General features: G+C 47.0%; 1 protein-coding gene across 1 annotated transcript in view; it reads left to right on the top strand.

Annotated features, from left to right (window-relative positions):
• EXOC3L2 (exocyst complex component 3 like 2) overlaps nt 1-20,546 on the top strand; it is a 51,221-nt gene that overhangs the window by 8,527 nt on the left and 22,148 nt on the right. The window contains exons 2-4 of the mRNA XM_033158560.1: nt 1,821-2,539; nt 14,167-14,809; nt 20,318-20,432. Coding sequence (XP_033014451.1) covers nt 1,843-2,539; nt 14,167-14,809; nt 20,318-20,432 — 1,455 coding nt within the window. The 5' untranslated portion in view covers nt 1,821-1,842. The remainder of the gene's footprint in view (nt 1-1,820; nt 2,540-14,166; nt 14,810-20,317; nt 20,433-20,546) is intronic.

The following is a 20,546-nucleotide window of genomic DNA, read 5'->3' as shown; positions in this document are numbered from 1 at the left end:
GACTATATTTTGAAAGAGAGAAAAAATGAACGAATTCCTATGTCCCACAAATAACCCAGAGATGCATTTTAAATAAAAGCACACATTCTACTCATGTAAAAACACCAGGCAGGCCCCACAAATAACCCAGAGATGCATTTTAAATAAAAGCACACATTTTACTCATGTAAAAACACTGGGCAGGCCCCACAAATAACCCAGAGGTGCATTTTAAATAAAAGGACACATGCTTTTGTTCAGTCGTTCAGTCGTGTCCGACTCTTCGTGACCCCATGGACCAGAGCACGCCAGGCACGCCTATCCTTCAAGCCCCTTCGCCACGACAAGGCAGTGATCCATGAAGGGGAATAGGACCCATGCTACTCATGTAAAAACACACTGATTCCCGGATTGTCCGCGGGCCGGATTTAGAAGGCGATTGGGCCGCATCTGGCCCCCGGGCCTTAGTTTGGGGACCCCTGTTCTGAAACTTTCATGTACACCTCCCTCTGTGCTTTGCTCCCCTCCCTGTCCCTCTCTTAAGCTCGCATTTCAGCACGGTTGCAATAAACACACATGGTTATGATATATTAAAAACGGCGTCCGTCTGCCACAAGGTGACGATGGTCTTGCTGGAGCTTGCTTTCAACCTGCTGTGACAGTATTTCTTTATGCTCCTTATCCATGGCTTATTGATAAACGAAGAATAATAATAAGATTTGGGGATAGGGTTGCCAGGTCTGCTTCCCAAAAATAGCGGACAAGCGGCGGCGGCGGTGGGTTTTTTTAAAATTAAATTAAATTATATATTTTCTTACAAACATTTTAACACGTATTAAAATACCATTTCATCATAAAGCTTTTGAATAAAAAAATGTCCACTATTTTGTGGGGGGGGGGAGAGTGAACACAATGTGAAAAAAGTGGACTGTCCACTTAAATAGTGGACACCTGGCAACCCTATTTTGGGAATGGGGGTTTTGGTTAGAATTTCAGTGGCAAATGCTGAGGCCTGGCACCTGTGAAAAACAAGCAAAGCTCCCCCAAAGCGTTGTTGTTGTTGTTGTTGTTATACCCTACCCATCTGTTTTTTAAAAAATATTTTATTAATCATTTACACAGTATTTTACAGAATTGTACGGTAAATATTCCAAATACAAATAAAAATAAAAACTTTAAAAGAAAACCATTATCCCATATTGTCATCATTTTGCTTAGTTACTGCTCCATATCTCTTTACAGTTTTATCAGTAAGCAAGCATCTATATTATTTTAAGATAGTGGTCAAATAATATTTACCATACATCAGTTGACTTTAAGCCAAACCTAAGCATAACATCATCCACTAGGCTAAAGAAAAAATACGTATAAATAAATAACTACCAAAAAAATAATAATGAGAGAAACACCCACTTTACATTCCCCCCCACCAGCCAAATTAAAAAAGAAAAACAAAACAAAACAAAACAAAAACGACAAAAACGAATGCCAACAAATGATCCAAACCCATTTGACTTCCTGTCCACCCCAAACGTATAACCCATTCTTACTTATGAGTGTATGTCGACAAGTCTACATATCTTCATTACATCTTCATTTCACTGCAATATCAACCGGTACCCTGTTGTCACAACAACTTCCTCTTTCTATCTCCAAGACTATTGAAAAGTACCCTACCCATCTGAATGCGTTGCCCCAGCTCCTCTGGGCAGCTTCCAACATACGTAAAAACAGAAGGAAACGTTACACATTAAAATGTTCAGAATGTCCCCCGAAACCTCCTCAGTCTCTCCCATTGCCACCACTTGACCCCTTCACCATTTTTGCACCCCCCCTTCCAGGTCCTGAAGTGCGTTGGCTGCCATGCCGGTCCTTAAGAACCCCTGCAAGCTCAAGATGGCCAACGGGGACACCGGCGGCAGCGGTGGTGGCGGCGGCTCGCTGATCCTGGAGAAGGAAAGCCACCGGGGAACCAACCCTTTCGAGGAAGACCTGGAGGAGAACGAGAGAGACTCTTTCCTGGGGAGCGAATCCCCCGAGAGCAGGAACCCTTCCCCGGACGACGGGGGCGGCGGCTTCGAGCGGGGCCTTTTCGACGGCAGCCCCGAGGGGCGCTACAGGCGGCGGGCGACGCTGGAGAAGCTGGCGGGGCTGTCCCCCTTCCGCATGGGCAAAGGGAAGAGGAGCGGCGAGAAGAAGTCCCCCGGCGGCGGGGAGAAGGGGTCGGACAGGAGGTCCTTCCTGGGCCGCATGATGATCCCCTTGACGGAGGGGAACCAGGGGACACCGGAGAAGAGGAAGACGCGGCGCAGCTCCGAAGACTTCAGCCTGCTCCAGCTCCTCAACGGCCGCCGCAAGGAGAGCCTCTGCGGTTTCGACTGCGGCCTGTCGGAGAAGGAGAACGGCGGTGCGGGGGACAAGCGCATGTCCTTCCTCAAGATCGGGCTGGGAGGGAAGGTCCGCAGAGCTTCGCTGGTGGAGAAGCTCAACCAGGCCGAGGCGCCGGAACCGGCGCCCGTCACCGAGGAGGCCGAGGTCAAGGTCAAGGAGCCGCTCTCTGGTGAGTCTGTGATCTTTGCCTTCTTCAGCAGGAGAGTTCCCACAGCCTTCATGCTGGAGCTGCTGTTGTGTTGTCCTTGCTCAGGCTTCCTCAAACTCGGCCCTCCAGATGTTTTTTTGGCCTACAACTCCCATGATCCCTAAAAAGCTCTCTCTCTCTCTCTTCAAAATAGAAAATTCTTTCCAGTAGCACCTTAGAGACCAACTGAGTTTGTTCTTGGTATGAGCTTTCGTGTGCATGCACACGAAAGCTCATACCAAGAACAAACTCAGTTGGTCTCTAAGGTGCTACTGGAAAGAATTTTCTATTTTGTTTCGACTATGGCAGACCAACACGGCTACCCACCTGTAACTCTCTCTCTTCAGAGAGGCTCAGAGACTGTCCTTCAGAGAAAGCTGAATGCACAGCTCTGAGCCGCTAAAAAAAAGGAACTTTCTCTCAAAAGAGAAAGTTGGCAATCTCCCGTGCCAGGCAGAGCTAGCCGAGATAACAGAGTGGTGAGTAAGAATATGGGGCCCCCCCTTAGCTGCCCGCTTCTGGATAATGAGGCATGCTGTTAACAGACCGAGAGACACACACAATATAGAAAGCTTAAGAAAGCTTGGTTCACAGAAAGACTTATAAACTTATAAACTAGAGAATAAAAATTCTCTCTCTTCAGCAGGACCAGTGGTCAGGGATGATGGGAGTTGTAGTCCCAAAACATCTGGAGAGCCACGTTTGAGGAAGCCTGTTCTTGCTTCTATACACAGTGGAACCTCGGTTGTCGAACGTTTCGGCTTTCGAACGCCGACAACCCGGAAGCGAATCCTTCCGTTTTCGAACGCGCCTCGGCTTCCAAGGCACGTTTCTCCATTTTTTCCAATGGATTTTGCCAAACCGCCCATTGGGCCTCAGTTGTCGAACGGTTCGGAAGTCGGGCGGTCTTCCGGAATGGATTCCGTTCGGCAACCGAGTTTCCACTCTATACTTATTTCCCACCAATGCAGTGAGTTGCAACAGTCGTCGTCTTTCAGGGGTTCAGTTCCCTCCCCGGGTCCCCTTCAGAGTGGAGGTGTAGATCAGGCATAGGCAAACTCGGCCCTCCAGATGTATTTGGGCCTTTCAGAAAAAATGAAAGGCACAAATACAGGATGGGTGACACCTGGCTTGAGAGCGGTACATGTGAAAAGGATCTAGGAGTCTTGGTAGACCACAAACTTGACATGAGTCAACAGTGTGATGCAGCAGCTAAAAAAGCCAATGCAATTCTGGGCTGCATCAATAGGAGTATAGCGTCTAGATCAAGGGAAGTAATAGTACCACTGTATTCTGCTCTGGTCAGACCTCACCTGGAATACTGTGTCCAGTTCTGGGCACCACAGTTCAAGAAGGATACTGACAAGCTGGAAGGTGTCCAGAGGAGGGCAGCCAAAATGGTCCAAGGCCTTGAAACGAAGCCTTATGAGGAACAGCTTAGGGAGCTGGGTATGTTTAGCCTGGAGAAGAGAAGGTTAAGGGGGGATATGATAGCCATGTTCAAATATATCAAAGGATGTCATATGGAGGAGGGTGAAAGGTTGTTTTCTGCTGCTCCAGAGAAGCGGGCATGGGGCAATGGATTCAAACTACAAGAAAGAAGATTCCACCTAAACATTAGGAAGAACTTCCTGACAGTGAGAGCTGTTGGACAGTGGGATTTGCTGCCAAGGTGTGTGGTGGAGTCTCCTTCTTTGGAGGTCTTGAAGCGGAGGCTTGACAGCCGTCCGTCAGGAATGCTTTGATGGTGTTTCCTGCTTGGCAGGGGGTTGGACTGGATGGCCCTGGTGGTCTCTTCCAATTCTATGATTCTATGATTCTATGTTTTGGGACTACAACTCCCATCATCCCTAGCTAACAGGACCAGTGGTCAGTGATGATGGGAGTTGTAGTCCCAAAACAACTGGAGGTCCGAGTTTGCCTATGCTTGGTGTAGATGTAGATTCCACTCGGGAGTCGAGCTTAGTTGAAAAACAACCCAATGTTCTTAATATTCATCAGTCTCAACCGCTATACGATGCTGGAGCTAACAGGAATTACAGGTCAGGAAGTCACCAGGTTGGGGAACCCAGAAACGCAGCCTTTCAATAATGTCTTATTTCAAAAAGAATTTCAGAAATAGACCGGAAAGAGAAGTTGTTGAATTGCAACTTATTACCAAACTTAAAACCATGGAGAGACCTGGTCTGAATAGAGACATTGGATTCTTATCTCATTATACGTGATAAAGCTATTTTTAGCCATCTCACCCCTTGCTTTTTCCTGTAAGAACAATTGCAGTCGTTAACAGTCGTCAACAGGTTTACCACACCTATCAGCCGATCCCCCATTCCCACCCCCCTTCTGAGTAATACCCCTCCCCACCCTCTCACTATATATAAGGGTCTGGTGACTTCTGTTTCTGTGGATCTGAAGAAGTGTGCATGCACACGAAAGCTCATACCAAGAACTAACTTAGTTGGTCTCTAAGGTGCTACAGGAAGAATTTTTTTTATTTTGTTTCAATAATGTGTGAGCAGAGGCACCGTATTGCAAAATTTCCTCCCTTTTGAAAAGATTGTGAAACGCTATAACGGATGGTATGGTGCCATCCGGACAGTTTAACCTCACTATTAAAATGTGTGCCTTTTGGTAAGGTAATAATAGAATCACGCGGGTTATAGCTTTGGAAGGGTCTCCCAGCGGGCATCTAGTCTAACCCCCTGAAACCCAGGAGTCACACCAAAAGAATCCCTGAAAGGTGGCCATCCACCTGTCTGCCTAGAAGCCTCCTAATGTTTAGTCAGAGTCAGGGGCGTAGCAAGGTAAATTGGTACCCGGGGGCAAAAGAAAAAGTGCCACACCCACCCCGAGGCATGGGAAGGTCAGGTGGTACCCGGTGCGGAAAATTTCTTGTCAACCCCCCCCATTGTCCTCCCCCCCCACAAAAATGGTTTTACATTATTTCATATTTTCTTACAAAGGAATAATAACAAGTAATAATAATAAAAATCTTTTATTTATATCCCACCCTCCCCGGCCGAAGTCGGGCTCAGGGTGGCTAACATCAGATACATAACATTGGTATAAAATCAAACAATAATTAAATTACCTCCTAAAAAGATCTCAGAATCAAATTAAAGTCTCATTAGACGGCTTTCCACAGGGTTAGGGTTGGGAACAGTAAGTGCTCCACTGAACGGAAATTTCAGCCTTCATGACATAGGAAAACAGCCAAGTGAAGAAGAGTTTGGATTTGATATCCCGCTTCATCACCACCCGAAGGAGTCTCAAAGCGGCTAACATTCTCCTTTCCCTTCCTCCCTCACAACAAACACTCTGTGAGGTGAGTGGGGCTGAGAGACTTCAGAGAAGTGTGACTAGCCCAAGGTCACTCACCCAGCAGCTGCATGTGGAGGAGCGGGGACGCGAACCCGGTTCCCCAGATTACGAGTCTACCGCTCTTAACCACTACACCACACTGGCTCTCAGCTGTTTTGGTGGAGGAGGGTCAAGATATTAACCGATATGCATGAAATTTCACATATAGCTATATAATCCCTAGTATAGTAAGATAAGACCTTTGGAGCAGGCATTTAAATAAATAAATAAATAAATAAAAACTTTCCCCCAATTCCCCCCCCCAAAAAATTGTTCCTTGATAATTTGTCACCCCCTCCATTATGGAAACTGGGGCGGCCCACCCCCCCTTGCTACGCCCCTGGTCAGAGTCTCCTTTCTTGTTGGTTCGGGTCATCCCCTCTGGAGCAGCAGAAAACGAGCTTGCTCCTTCTTCTGTGTGGCAGCCTTTCGCCTATTTGAAAACGGCTGGCAGACCCCTTCACAATGTACCCTGTCCTGGAGAGAGTTGGTGCCAGGCTGTGTGCACAGAGCTGCGCTGGACGCCGTGCAAAGATGGGACACCGTGTTAAGTCAGCTTCCTGGCGGGATCAGAACCTTGGCCCAGAAACCTCACAGAATCGACACGGTCGTTTCTCATCGAAAAGGCTTTAATGTTTAGCTGTTGAAAGCTGTGCCTCGGCAGCTGATCCTCGGCTTTCTGCAAAGTCCTTCCCAAGGGGACTGAAACAAGACCTGATCGTTTTAATTTCTTTTTTCCTCTTCGCTCCAGGGCCAGCCTGTTTACTCAGGTTATGGCTGGGGAGAAGCTAATGAGGGGGTCTTTGCTTTTGCTTATTTTTTGCTTTTTGTTCTCCCGGGCTCATTGTTCCAGCTTGATTGACCCTCCTGATTGCAGGAGTAGAAAAGCGGCAAGTTGACCTTGCTGGGGAATGTGCCCAGAGGGAAGGAAAAAGAGCAGGGCAAACTGGGAAATGAATATGCACAACCAATTCAACTTTGCTCCACAAGCTTGGAGGGAGCCTTCCTTCCTCTCCCAAAATTTCAGCCGCCTGGAACCGTTTGCCAGAGAGATAGCCTCCATCACCCTAGATTGCAAGACTGCAACTCGTGCTGAAATCTTGCCTGGCTGCCTTCTGCTGCTCCGGCATAGAAACATAGCGTTCTTGAGTTGGAAGGGACCACGAGGGTCATCTAGTCCAACCCCCTGCAACGCAGGAATCTTTTGCCCAACGTGAAACTCCCATTTCAAAGATGAAATATCTGCGGTGCTCAGAAACCCACTGTTATAAAAATTAGGTTCGACCCCAGAAGGGAGTCCACGAACCCGGGGGAGAGCCTTAGTAGGGCTCCCCTCCTCTCAGGAGTACTTATGAATAAATAGAGACGATACAGAATCTCCCAAGGCAAGGCGGTAGCCCTTTATTAGAAACTGCTGCAGCAGGGTGTCTTGCAAGCAAAAGACCCCGAACAAAGGCGCGCAAGCTCCTATATAGACTTTTGAAATTGCTCCCCTCCAGCTCAAGACCATCCCTCCATACATCAGAATTACATCAAAAATTGGGAGGGTCTGGTAGCAGTGATCTGAGCATCTTGGACCCTGCCCCCATGTCTCCTCTCGCCCTCCACCAAAAACCCATCAAGTGAAACAAAAGATATTTACATTTCCCTATATCCCAGCCAAGTTAATCACACCCTTTTGTCTGGCACTCAGGTATCAGGATGCCAGAGATTATCACTCACGCAGAGGGCTGCTGAGTAGCTGGAGGGGCAACCCCCCCCTTTGTTCCTGAGACAAAGAAATACTTGGTCAGTTGAGAGTGAGGCCTGTCTTCCTGTGCTGTTTTCCAGACATGTGGCCTTATTTGTTTTGGTACATTAATAACAATTATTATATATAAATAAAATACCTTAAAATTCTTACAACATAGTCCAACCCCCTGCAATGCAGGAATCTTTTGCCCAACGTGACTCGCAAAACTCCCGTTTCGAAGATGAAATATCTGCGGTGCTCAGAAACCCCGCCAAAGCATTCTTCTTAACTGGAAAAAGCCCCTATAAAATCAGTCATTAATTTGTCTTTTTATCCCGCCTTTCCCTCCAAGCAGCTGAAGGTGACATGCATGGTTCTCTCCTTATTCACCCCATCCCCACAACAACCTTGTGAGGTACGCCAGACTGCCTGCCCCACAAGCCTCGTGGTGAAGTGGGGAATTCGAACCCAGGTCTTCCGGGTCCCAGCCTGACACACTAACAAATCCCTGCACCACACTGACTCTCAAGTGGAACCAAACGTGGCAATTCGTATTATTTATTTGTTAATTCTTCACCCACCATTCTTTTTTTTTTTTAAAGAATTTATTAGATTTTATAAGATAACAAAAAACAGAAATTAATAATCACATCTTATAACAAACCAATACAAAATACAAAATACTAAATAGAAAAACATAGGAAAAAAGCATGAAAAAGAAAAAACAAAGAACAACAACGGTTATTTTATATCTTAATCTTGTTCTAATTCTTCTTTAAAGGGGACTTCCCCCGTCCTCTCTCCAGCGTTCAATTCTAATTTACTTTAGTAACTTTGTAACTATTTATTGATCATTCACCTTAACTATTCATATTCAATATAGCAACTTATCTTAACTCTATAAACTTTATTTTATACTCTAAACGTTAATTACTTTAACTACAAAAAAAATCTTATCTTACTTTCTCATTTACTATTTTATTCTAACATTGAATAGCTGTCACCTATTTATCTTTCTCTGATTTCGCTTCAAAAAACCAATTTTTCACGATGTTTCAAATAGTCTTTAAACTTCTTCCAGTCTTCTTCCACCTTCTCCTCCCTCTGGTCGTGGAGTTTCGCGGTCAGTTCTGCGAGTTCCAAAAAATATATTCACCCACCATTCATCCTAAGTTTCCAGGATGGGCTACAGCAATTTGACCACGGTACAGGAAAAAAAATATGTTTTAAAACAAGTTGCAGTCACAAAATAAGGTCCATCCTTAAAACATAACACCTCGGGTATCAAACGCCAGGGTGAACAGGTGTGCAATACCAGGTGTGCAATGAAAGTGCCGGGGCCCCTCTGTGGGGAAGGAGTTCCACATCTTAGGGGCTGCCCTAGAGAAAAGTGTCTGCCACTGGTCCACCCCACAAGCCTCTGAGGACAGAGGAACCGCCAAGAGGGCCAACTCTGGCAAGCTCAGCACCCTGGAGCAGGACTGGTCCAAGGGAGGCGAACCACAAAATGTTGTGCGCCCCCGCAATTGTGTGAGCGAAGATCTACATGGGGAACAAGGGCAGGAGGAATCATAGAGTTGGACGGGACCCCGAGAGTCCAACCCACGGCAAGGCAGGAATTGTGTGCCCAATGTGGGGCTCAAACCCATAACCCTGAGATTAAGGATCTCATATCTACTGACTGAGCTGGGGGCAGCAGCCATGGGCACACGCAGGATTTATTTTAGGGGGAGCAGGCTTTATGTTCGGGGGGGCAGAACCGAGTTACCTGAGATGCAATTGGTCATTTAGTTAAGTTACAGGTGGGTAGCCGTGTTGGTCTGCCATAGTCGAAACAAAATAGGAAATTCTTTCCAGTAGCACCTTAGCGACCAACTGAGTTTGTTCTTGGTATGAGCTTTCGTGTGCATGTACACTTCTTCAGATACACTGAAACAGAAGTCACCAGACCCTTATATATAGTGAGGGAGTGGGGAGGGGTATTACTCAGAGGGTGGTGGGAATGGGTGATCAGCTGATAGGTGTGGAAAACCTGTTGACCACTCTTAACGGCTGCAATTAGTCTTGCAGGGAAAGGCAAGGGGTGAGATGGCTAAAGATAGCTTTGTCATGTATAATGAGATAAGAATCCAGTGTCTTTGTTCAGACCAGGTTTCTCCATGGTTTTAAGTTTGGTGATTAGTTGCAATTCAGCCACTTCTCTTTCCAGTCTATTTCTGAAATTTATTTGTATTAAGACAGCTACTTTGAGATCTTGTATAGAATGCCCTGGGAGATTGAAGTGTTCTCCTACTGGTTTCTCTGTCTTGTGATTCCTGATATCAGATTTATGTCCACTTGATGGGGGGGCAGTTGCCCCTCTGCCCCCCCCCCCCCGGCTATGCCCATGGCAGCAGCAGCCCCTCTTTTCCGCTCAGAGGCTGCTGCAGAGGTGACATGGGGGGGGGGCTGCCAAAGACAACAAAACTCCGCTGTTTCAAAACGGGGGTTCCTATGGCTGAACAGAAAGAGCCCAATTAACTGCTTTGCCCAGGTTGCCCATCCTGGGGTCCAGCGCCAGGGGGCTTCCATCCCACCCCGACTGGCAGGGGTCAAGCTTGTGTGCCTGTATCCGTGTGTCTGCCATCCCATGGGGGAAAGATCTGGAGTCCTGGCATCCATTCTGCACAGGGTGGTGGGAGGGCGGCTATATAAATACACAGCGGAGGCAGCTAACGGAAGCAATAAGTTAAACAACATGTTTCTGGGGCTGGGAGAGGTGAGGACTCCGGCCAGGAGCCAGTTCTGTCGCCCCTGTCCCCGCCATCGGGCTGCACGCCGAGGCTGATGGGGTGCCCCCCGTCCTCAGAAACTCCCCACCCCTCGGCCTGTGGATCTGTGAGCTTATTTAGGACGATGGAGGTTGTGACCCAGTGGCTCCCAAACTCCCCCCCCCCGCACCCGCTTGGTTCCATGAACTTGTCCTCCCCCCCCCCCGGTTGCCCGCCTGATAAAAAAGCATTATTCGGAAGAGCAATTTGGCTGGCCTGCTAAGGAATACCGTAGCGCATTCAGATTCAAAACAGGTGGCAATTAATTGCACATTTATTCAGAGTCCCGTTAAAAACTCTTCAGTTGAATTAATTTCTGCAAAACGGATGAACTTGATCCAGAGCTTTTCAAATCCTGAATGTCCTTTGCACCTCCGGTGCGCATCCTGTCACCGCTTTGCCTCTTGCTATCCTACCTTTGCCCCCCAAGGAACTCAAGTTGGTGCGCATGGTTCCTCTCCCCTTTTAATCCCCACTATGACCCTGTGAGGTAGGTTGGGCTGAGAAGGGGCAGCTGGCCCAGTGAGCCACTCATGGCCGAGTGGCGATTCGAACCCTGGTCTCGCAGGTCCTAGTATGACACGCTAACCCGGCCCAATTGCCTTCTAAATCTGGCCCACGGACGGTCCGGGAATCAGCATAGAATGTGTGCTTTTATTTAAAATGCATCTCTGGGTTATTTGTGGGGCCTGCCTGGTGTTTTTACATGAGTAGAATGTGTGCTTTTATTTAAAATGCATCTCTGGGTTATTTGTGGGGCCTGCCTGGTTGTTTTTACATGAGTAGAATGTATGCTTTTATTTAAAATGCATCTCTGGGTTATTTGTGGGGCCTGCCTGGTGTTTTTACACGAGTAGAATGTGTCCTTTTATTTAAAATGCACCTCTGGGTTATTTGTGGGGCCTGCCTAGTTGTTTTTACATGAGTAGAATGTATGCTTTTATTTAAAATGCATCTCTGGGTTATTTGTGGGGCCTGCCTGGTGTTTTTACATGAGTAGAATGTGTGCTTTTATTTAAGTTGCATCTCTGGGTTATTTGTGGGGCATGCCTGGTTGTTTTTACATGAGTGGAATGTGTGCTTTTATTTAAAATGCATCTCTGGGTTATTTGTGGGGCCTGCCTGGTGTTTTTACATGAGTCGAATGTTTCCTTTTATTTAAGATGCATCTCTGGGTTATTTGTGGGGCCTGCCTGGTGTTTTTACATGAGTAGAATGTGTCCTTTTATTTAAAATGCATCTCTGGGTTATTTGTGGGGCATGCCTGGTTGTTTTTACATGAGTAGATTGTGTGCTTTTATTTAAAATGCATCTCTGGGTTATTTGTGGGGCACAGGAATTCGTTCATTTTTTTTTCCAAAATATAGTCCGGCCCCCCACAAGGTCTGAGGAACAGTGGACCGGCCCCCTGCTGAAAAAGTTTGTTGACCCCTGCTAGTAAACTCTGCTGGCTCTCCATCCACCTAGTCAAGTTCCTTACAGGGTCTCATGATTCTTTTAAGTGGAGTTGAGAGGGATTGAGCATTCGTGCAAATCACCTGCTCTGTCACTGAGCTGTGGTGTCTCCCATCATCCACCAAGGATGGGTCACTGGTGGGGTGTACAGGGTCTTATTTGTTTGTTTGTTTGTTTGTTTGTTTGTTTGTTTATTATACCACCCTTCATCTGTAGATCTCAGGGTGGTTCACAACATTAAAATAAAAGATAAAAAAACACAAAATACATAAAAAAGAACGCAACCTCCCCACTCCCTCCCACAACACATTTAAAAGGGTATCGCATGCCAATCAGTCAAAGGCCTGGTTGAAGTGGAACGTTTTTGCCTGGCGCCTAAAGGTGTATAATGAAGGTGCCAGGCGAACCGCCCTGGGGGGAGCATTCCACAGATGGGGAGCCACCACAGAAAGGCCCCGTTCTTGTGTAGCCACCCTCCAGACCTCTCGAGGAAGAGGGCCCCAGAAGATGATTTCAGGGTCCAGGTAGGTTCATATGGAAAGGGGCAGTCCTTGAAGTATTGCGGTCCTGAGACCGTTTAAAGCTTTATAGGTCAAAACCAGCACTTTGAATTGGGCCCGGAAACTAATTGGCAACCAGTGCAGTCGGTACCAGGATCGGTGTAATATGCTCAGACCGTCTTGCCCCGGTGAGCAACCTAGCTGCCAAATTCTTCCCCAGCTGGAGTTTCCAAACTGTCTCAAGAGGCGGCCCCACGTATAACGTGATGCAGGATGTCTCGGGTCGCCCCCCATGCGTCTTGTGACATTGTTTCTCGCACCAGAGATTAAACACAAGACGTAAGGCATTGGGTTTTACAAGCCAGGAAGCGCAGATTCCAAGAAAGCCCGGTCACCTTTTAAATATTAGCCCCTGGCTAATGCAGGAATGTGGGTTAGGAAGGGGCCAGGAGCTGGAAAACGATGGAAAACCTTGTGACTTCGAACATGGAACAAGGGTGCATTGTCTGTGTGCAGAGTCAACATGGGATGGCCAGAGATAATAGCATTATATTAGTGACGGCAACTCCAAAATCCAGCAGTATCTCCTTGCAAGGTCACACACCAAGAGTTGTCCTGAAGAGCCGTCAGACGCAGAGCCGGACCAAGTACCGCTGGGGTCAGAGGTCATCACTTCCCAGGGAGCTCCTTTTTGGTCTGAGGTTGGGGGCATCGTGCAGGGAGGAGCTGTCCGAAACCAAACCTTATCTGAAGAAGTGTGCATGCACACAAAAGCTCATACCAAGAACAAAACTTAGTTGGTCTCTAAGGTGCTACTGGAAGGAATTTTTTAAATTTTTTATTTTATATTTTATTTCGGAACCTGAACGCCAAAAACACGGAAGTAATTGCTTCCGTTTTCGAACACGCCTCGGAAGTCGAACGGCTCCCGCGGCGTATTTTTCCATTTACACCATTGAAATTGCCGACAGAACCTTTGCGCCTCGGTTGTCAAACGTTTCGGAAGTCGAACGGTCTTCCGGAACGGATTACGCTCGACGACCGAGGACCCACTGTATAGAGATTACTCTGAATCTCGAGACTCCCCCCCGCCCCGCAATCCCCTCCGTGGGTCCTATTGTCAACATATACAACTGCATAATATTCTATATTTTAAATCAATCCATATTATCCATAGTATTTGTCACGTTAGAAGTGGGTTTCAAATCCTACTAATGTTTCCAAAGAACGTTCGCAAACCGGAACACTCACTTCCGGGTTTGCGGTGTTCGGGAGCCAAAATGTTTGACTCGCAAGGCGTTCGGCTTCCAAGGTACGATTGTATGCTAAAATGCCCCCTAGACATCATCATCATCATCATCATCATCATCATAATTTATTTGTACAACTCTGGGCAGCTTCCAACATAGATTAAAAATACATTAAAGTATCACACATTAAAAAGTTCCTTAAACAGGGCTGCCTTCAGGTGTCTTCTAAATGTCAGGTAGTTGTTTATCTCTTTGACATCGGATGGGAGGGCGTTCCACAGGGCGGGCGCCACTACCAAGAAGGCCCTCTGCCTGGTTCCCTGTAGCTTTGCTTCTCGCAAGGAGGGAACCGCCAGAAGGCCCTCGGAGCTGGACCTCCATGTCTGGGCAGAACGATGGAGGTGGAGACGCTCCTTCAGGTAAACTGGGCCGAGGCCGTTTAGGGCTTTAAAGGTCAACACCAACACTTTGGATCTCTTCCCCCCCCCTCTTTGTGCTCCAGTTCTGGAAATCCTGAACCTGATCCACAAAAGGGATCTCCTGGTGGCCGACGAGCACATCATCGAACTGGAGGCCGAGTGCGAGCAGGATGGGCAGCAGAGCACGGAGGGCAGCGAGGTCCGGAAATCCGGGAGCCGAAAGGCCAAGGACGTGGCGCTGCTGTACGAGGCCCTGCAGAAGGAGCTCTGGGACGTCCTGGCCGAGTCTCTGGCCGGGAAGAGCTCCTGCCCGGCCCTGGAGCTCGTGGTGCGAGTGATCGAGCAGGAGGAGGACACCGACCGCAAGTGGCTGGCGGCTCAAGGGGACCGGGCAGGCAGTTGCGGACCCCGGCCGCGAGCCATGAAGCAGCAGTGGGCCGAGGCGGTGGGCCAGCTGGTTGGGCAGCGGCTGCGCCAGTGCACCGAGGGCAGGGTCCTCCCCGTGGCCACGCAGATGGACCGGCTGGCCAAGTGTGCCCTGGAGGACCTGTGCACCGTCAAGTTCCACCTCTTGCACGCCTACCCCAAGGAGTACAAGGCCTTCGGGGTCTACCTGTGCAGCTTCCACCAAGGACTGGCCAGGTGCCTGGCTGAGGCGGTCCAGAAGAAGCTCAGCATCTCCGACCTCTACTTCGTCCTGGACTGGAGCAGCAACATCTACCAGAGGTAAAAGTCAGGGACGGATCTGGGCGCTCTTTCGTGCCCGCCAACATTCTTCCGATGAGCTGTCCTGTTCGATAATAATAATATTAATAATAATTTTAATATGTATACCCCGCCCATGTGACTGGGTTGCCCCAGCAGCTGGCTGGCTTCCAACATACAGTGGTACCTCTAGTTGCGGACTTAATCCGTTTCGGGGTGCCGTTCGCACCCTGAAAAGTCCGCAACTAGAGTGCCTCTTCTGCGCATGCGTGCACGGCGAAACCCTTCCGGGTTATCCGCATTCTTAACTTGAAAAAACGCAACCTGAAGTGGCTGTAACCAGAGGCATGACTGTACAGGTGAAACTCGAAAAATCAGAATATCGTGGAAAAGTCCATTTATGTAAGCAATTGTTTTCATTAGCTACTGGAGTTTAGTATATGAGATAGACTCACGACATGCAAAGCGAGATAGGTCAAGCCTTTGCTTGTTATAATTGTGGTGATTATGGCACACAGCTGATGAAAACCCCAAAGTTGAAATTGTTAATTTGGGGTTCTCATCAGCTGTATGCCATAATCATCACAATTATAACAAACGAAGGCTTGACATATCTCGCTTTGCATGTCGTGAGTCTATCGCACATATTAGTTTCACCTTTTAAGTTGAATTACTCGAAACGAACCTTTCCACGATATTCTAATTTTTCGAGTTTCACCTGTATATAAAAGGATAATTAGACACTGAACTTTTTTATATAAAAAAACCATCCCTATACAGGGCTGCCTTCAAATGTCTTCTAAAGGTTATATAGTTACTTATCTCCTTGACTCGGGGATCACATAACTTCAGACCCTCCAACATTTCTCCGATGGAAATAGGGACGTCCTAGGGAAAAGAGGGACATTTCGGGATCAAATCGGAAACCGGGGTGGCTTCTGTAAATCAGGGACTGTCCCTGGAAAATAGGGACACTTGGAGGGTCTGTAATATGGCTAAAATTTGAGTCCCAGCCAGGGTGAATTTGATTTGAATCAAACTGATTTAAATTACGATTTAAATCACTAGTCAGTAAGGCTTGATTTAAATCACAGTTTTCTACATAAAGACTAATTCTTGCTGGTATAACTTTAATATGCAAGTAGATGAAGATTTTTAGAATAACAACTTTTCATATTAGTTTTTTTATCCCCAGTTCAATAGGTTAATCATTCATATTTGGACAACTTTTCTGTTGTACTTAGGAAGCAGAAAAATAATCATTACCTTAATAATAGCAATTTAAATAGATTTATTAGATCCATTCCACTCCAAACAATCGGAAAAACATTGTTTCTATTCTGTTCACTGAACTTCTTGAAATTTAGCACTGAAGGGGTTGATTCTGTATTCATAAGGTTTGTAGAACAATAGGATTACGGTCTTTTTCTCAACTCTGTTCATGTTATAACATTTTTGCTGCGAAGAAGAGGCATGTGATCTCTGCTGAGTCAAATTCAGTTTTGAGAAATGCAAAAGTAAACCAAGCATCTGTGATAATATCTTGTAGGCAGAGAAACTGCCCCAATAATTTTACAAAAACCTCTGGAAGAGCATAAATGACATTGTGAATGGATTAATGGAATATATTTACCAAAAAATTTAAACATATACAGCCTTATTCTACATAATTAAAAAAAACTAATCTTTATTTCATGATTGAATAACCTTTGGATGGTAATATATTTTCCTCAAAAAGCATTTTATTTTAAAAAAAATCCGATTTAAATCTGATTTAAATAAAAATCTGATTTAAATAAAAAAAATAAAAATCTGATTTAAATAAAAATCTGATTTAAATAAAAAAAAATCCGATTTAAATTTTAAAAAATCCGATTTTTTTGATTTTAAAAAAAAAATCATTTTTATCCACCCTGGTCCCAGCCCAAAGCCTGGTAAGGGAGGTGTTCTGCAAATGCTAACTAGACTTTGGTAAGGAGCCAGAGGGACCCTGTCAGAGCCCTCCTGCCTCCTGCCCAAAGCCCAGAGCTTGCTAGGGTTTGGGAGGGAGGTGGGACGCCCCCCCCCCCCGGCACCTGCACCCTGTGTGGGGGAACTGTCCTAAATCCACCTCTGTAAAAGGAAGAGGAGAGCTGGTCAGCAGGGCTTCCCTCCAGCCAGCCTTGGGGTGCCCTAGGGAAGCCCATGGCAGGAGGGGCTGGCTCTCTGGCAGCCGGTCTGAGCACCAAGCGCACAGAGAGGGCATCGTCCTTTGGAGAGAGGGCCAGGGAGTGTGTCAGCTGACCTGACCCATCCCCGGGGGGGGGGGCGGATCTCCCGCACGTCCTTGGTTTCCAAAAGTCACTCTATATACTGGGGTAGCCAGCAGGGTGCTCTCCAATGGGCTCCAGCCAGCGTGGGTTGATGGTCATAGAATTGTGGAGCGGGAAGGGACCCCCAAGGGTCATCCAGTCCAACCCCCTGCAATGCAGGGAACCTCAGTTAAAGGAAACCTGGCAGAGGGCCACCCAACCTCTGCTCGAAAAATCTCCAATGGCAAAGAGTCTGCCACCTTCAGGGACAAAGGGAGCTGGGAGACCAACAGTGTCTGTGGGGCATCAGTGTGGGCTAGCTCTGGATAGCTCAGTGGGTTAGAGCGTGGTGTGATAATGCCAAGGTTGCAGGTTCAATCCCCGTAAGGGGCAGCTTAATAATAATAATAATAATAATAATAATAATAATAATATTTATACCCTGCCCATCAGGCTGGGTTTCCCTAGCCACTCTGGGCAGCTCCCAACAGAATACTAAAAACACAGTAAACATCAAACATTAAAAACTTCCCTGTACAGGGCTGCCTTCAGATGTCTTCTAAAAGTCAGATAGTTGTTTCTTTCCTTGACATCTGATGGGAGGGCGTTCCACAGGGCGGGCGCCACCACCAAGAAGGCCCCCTGCCTGGTTCCCTGTAACCTCACTTCTCTCAGGGAGGGAACCGCCAGAAGGCCCTTGGAGCTGGACCTCAGTGTCCGGGCTGAACGATGGGGGTGGAGACGCTCCTTCAGGTATACTGGGCCTTTGAGGCCGTTTAGGGCTTTAAAGGTCAGCGCCAGCACTTTGAATTGTGCTCGGAAACGTACATGTTCCTGCATTGGGGGGGTTGGACTAGATGATCCTTAGGGTCCCCTCCACCCCTAGGATTCTATGCTTCCCTCGCCCCCTTCCATTTATAGGCATGCTTTACCAAGCGCTGATCCTCACGGAGCCAAAACGACCCCATCCACCCAGGCTTGGGGAAGTCCGACGCTTGTTCTGACCCGGTTTTGTTCTTCTTCTGTTCTTAATAAACAAGGTAGTTGAAATATGTGACTCATACTTAACACACAGCCTGTCCCTTTGATGAAGCGCCCTCGATTAAGGGCTTCGAACACCAAAGCCATAGTTAATCCCGCAGCTGATTTTGGAGGGTAGAGTTCAGCCCAGGGGTGTATGACGTCATAACAGAATGCCCCTGAGCATGTGCGGAGTGACTCCTGCCCACTACAAGCTTTGCCCCAGACGCCTGGCCACGAGGCTGTCACAGTCTTGCCTTTGCGCACAAATAGATAGATAGATAATACTTTATTCGGCTATAAGCCCACAAGGTAAAACAAATCAATGAAATCAAATCAATAAATAAAACAGCATTTTACATTCTAAAATATCAACTAAAATATTTCAACGCATAATCTCCTTCGCATTAATTACAATCCCTAGATGTACCGTATTATGGCCTTGAAGATAAAGATGGAGCATAGAGTTTACTAGATTTTTAATAGTCATGCAGCATTCCATGAAGCCTTTTATATGAAAGAACTGAAATCAGGAATCTGGCAACCTGTAATGTTCTATAAGTAGATAAGCTAGATGCAATTCAGGTGGTTTAGCAACAATTTCCAGAATGATTGAACTCAGAATCCTTGATCGGGGAACAATGTATAAAGGGCAATTTAACAAGATATGGTAAAGGGATTCTATTGATTTGTTATCACATGCACATAAAACAGAGGTTTTACCGTTAGAAAATCTATTGCTCAGAACATTTGAGGGGAACACATTAAATCTGGCTCTAACAAATGCGAATCTGTGCGACGCGACCGATAAGGTAGACTTGCGCACAGAAAGTAGGGAGGTTGTGAGTGAAAATTATTAATAATATCCCACCTTTCCTCCAGATCGGGGATCAAGGCAGCTTACACAAATCGAAACAGCTCGGATAAAATATAAGAAGCTAAAATCGTATAAAATACCACCATTAAGGAGTCATTAAACCCTAATAGAATTGAAACAATATTTAAAAATAGATATATTTGAATACAGGTAGTAAAAGCAGCTGAGCGCTATGTAAACGTCCTTTCCTTAAAAAACAATCGGATTCCTAAGGCTTGTCAGAACAAAGGCTGTGCGATATCTGGCTTTCAGCATCGTCATATATCACCAGCTAAATATTGTGATATATACCGGTATATCGCGAAGTCTGAAATAAGGATGGAGGAACAGCTTAGGGAGCTGGGTATGTTTAGCCTTGAGAAGAGAAGGTTAAGGGGTGATATGATAGCCATGTTCAAATATATCAAAGGATGTCATATAGAGGAGGGAGAAAGGTTGTTTTCTGCTGCTCCAGAGAAGCGGACACGGGGCAATGGATTCAAACTACAAGAGAGGGGATTCCGTCTAAACATTAGGAAGAACTTCCTGACAGTGAGAGCTGTTGGACAGTGGAATTTGCTGCCAAGGAGTGTGGTGGAGTCTCCTTCTTTGGAGGTCTTTGACAGCCATCTGTCAGGAATGCTTTGATGGTGTTTCCTGCTTGGCAGGGGGTTGGACTGGATGGCCCTTGGGGTCTCTTCCAACTCTAGGATTCTAGGATTCTAAGAGGCGTTGGCTGGCTTCATGGTTTTCCCCACACTGCGATTGTTGCATAGTGCGCACACACACACCATGATTTGTGATATATCGCCAGAACAAAAATTATGAAACCGTTACCACAATATGGACTTCAAACTGGACGATATATCGATATATCTTCGTCTGCCAGTGGAAGGACAGCAAGGAGGGGTCCACAGTCTGGCTTCTCTAAGGTGGGAGTTCCAAAATTGTCTGCCAACAAAGACAACAAAGCCCTCTCCCGCCACCCCACCAAGTGTCCACATGAGGACATTTTTTGGGGGGCGACGTTTGTGATGTTTTTTTCACCCCTCTGGAGGAGATCCTGCTTCTCACTCTCGCTCTCTTTCTCTCTGAGAGCCAGTGCGATGTAGTGGCTTAGAGTGGTGGACTCGTAATCTGGGGAACCGGGTTCGTGTCTCCGCTCCTCCACATGCAGCTGCTGGGTGACCTTGGGCTAGTCACACTTCTCTGAAGTCTCTCAGCCCCACTCACCTCACAGAGTGTTTGTTGTGGGGGAGGAAGGGAAAGGAGAATGTGAGCCGCTTTGAGACTCCTTCGGGTAGTGATAAAGCGGGATATCAAATCCAAACTCTTCTCTTCTTCTTCTTCTCCGCCGCACAGAGAGGTTCTCGGCCGAGCAGAAATCTCCTCCCTGGTCAAGACCCAGGAGCTAGGCCCGCTGCTGTCCCCCGAGACCCAGCTGAGCCTGGAAGAGGACCTCGTCGCTGCTGTGATGGTAAACGGTGAACCGCAAAAAGGGTGATGGGGGAAGTCCCTCCCGCAGGAGGCGGGGACGGCCACCAAGCTGAATGGGTTTAAAAGAGGGACTGGACAAATTCACGGCAGAGAG

This window comes from Lacerta agilis, chromosome 8 (assembly GCF_009819535.1).
Source record: "Lacerta agilis isolate rLacAgi1 chromosome 8, rLacAgi1.pri, whole genome shotgun sequence".
In the NCBI taxonomy this organism is placed as follows: domain Eukaryota; kingdom Metazoa; phylum Chordata; class Lepidosauria; order Squamata; family Lacertidae; genus Lacerta; species Lacerta agilis.
Note: the sequence above shows the minus strand (reverse complement) of the source record. Positions and strands in the feature narration are given on the sequence as shown.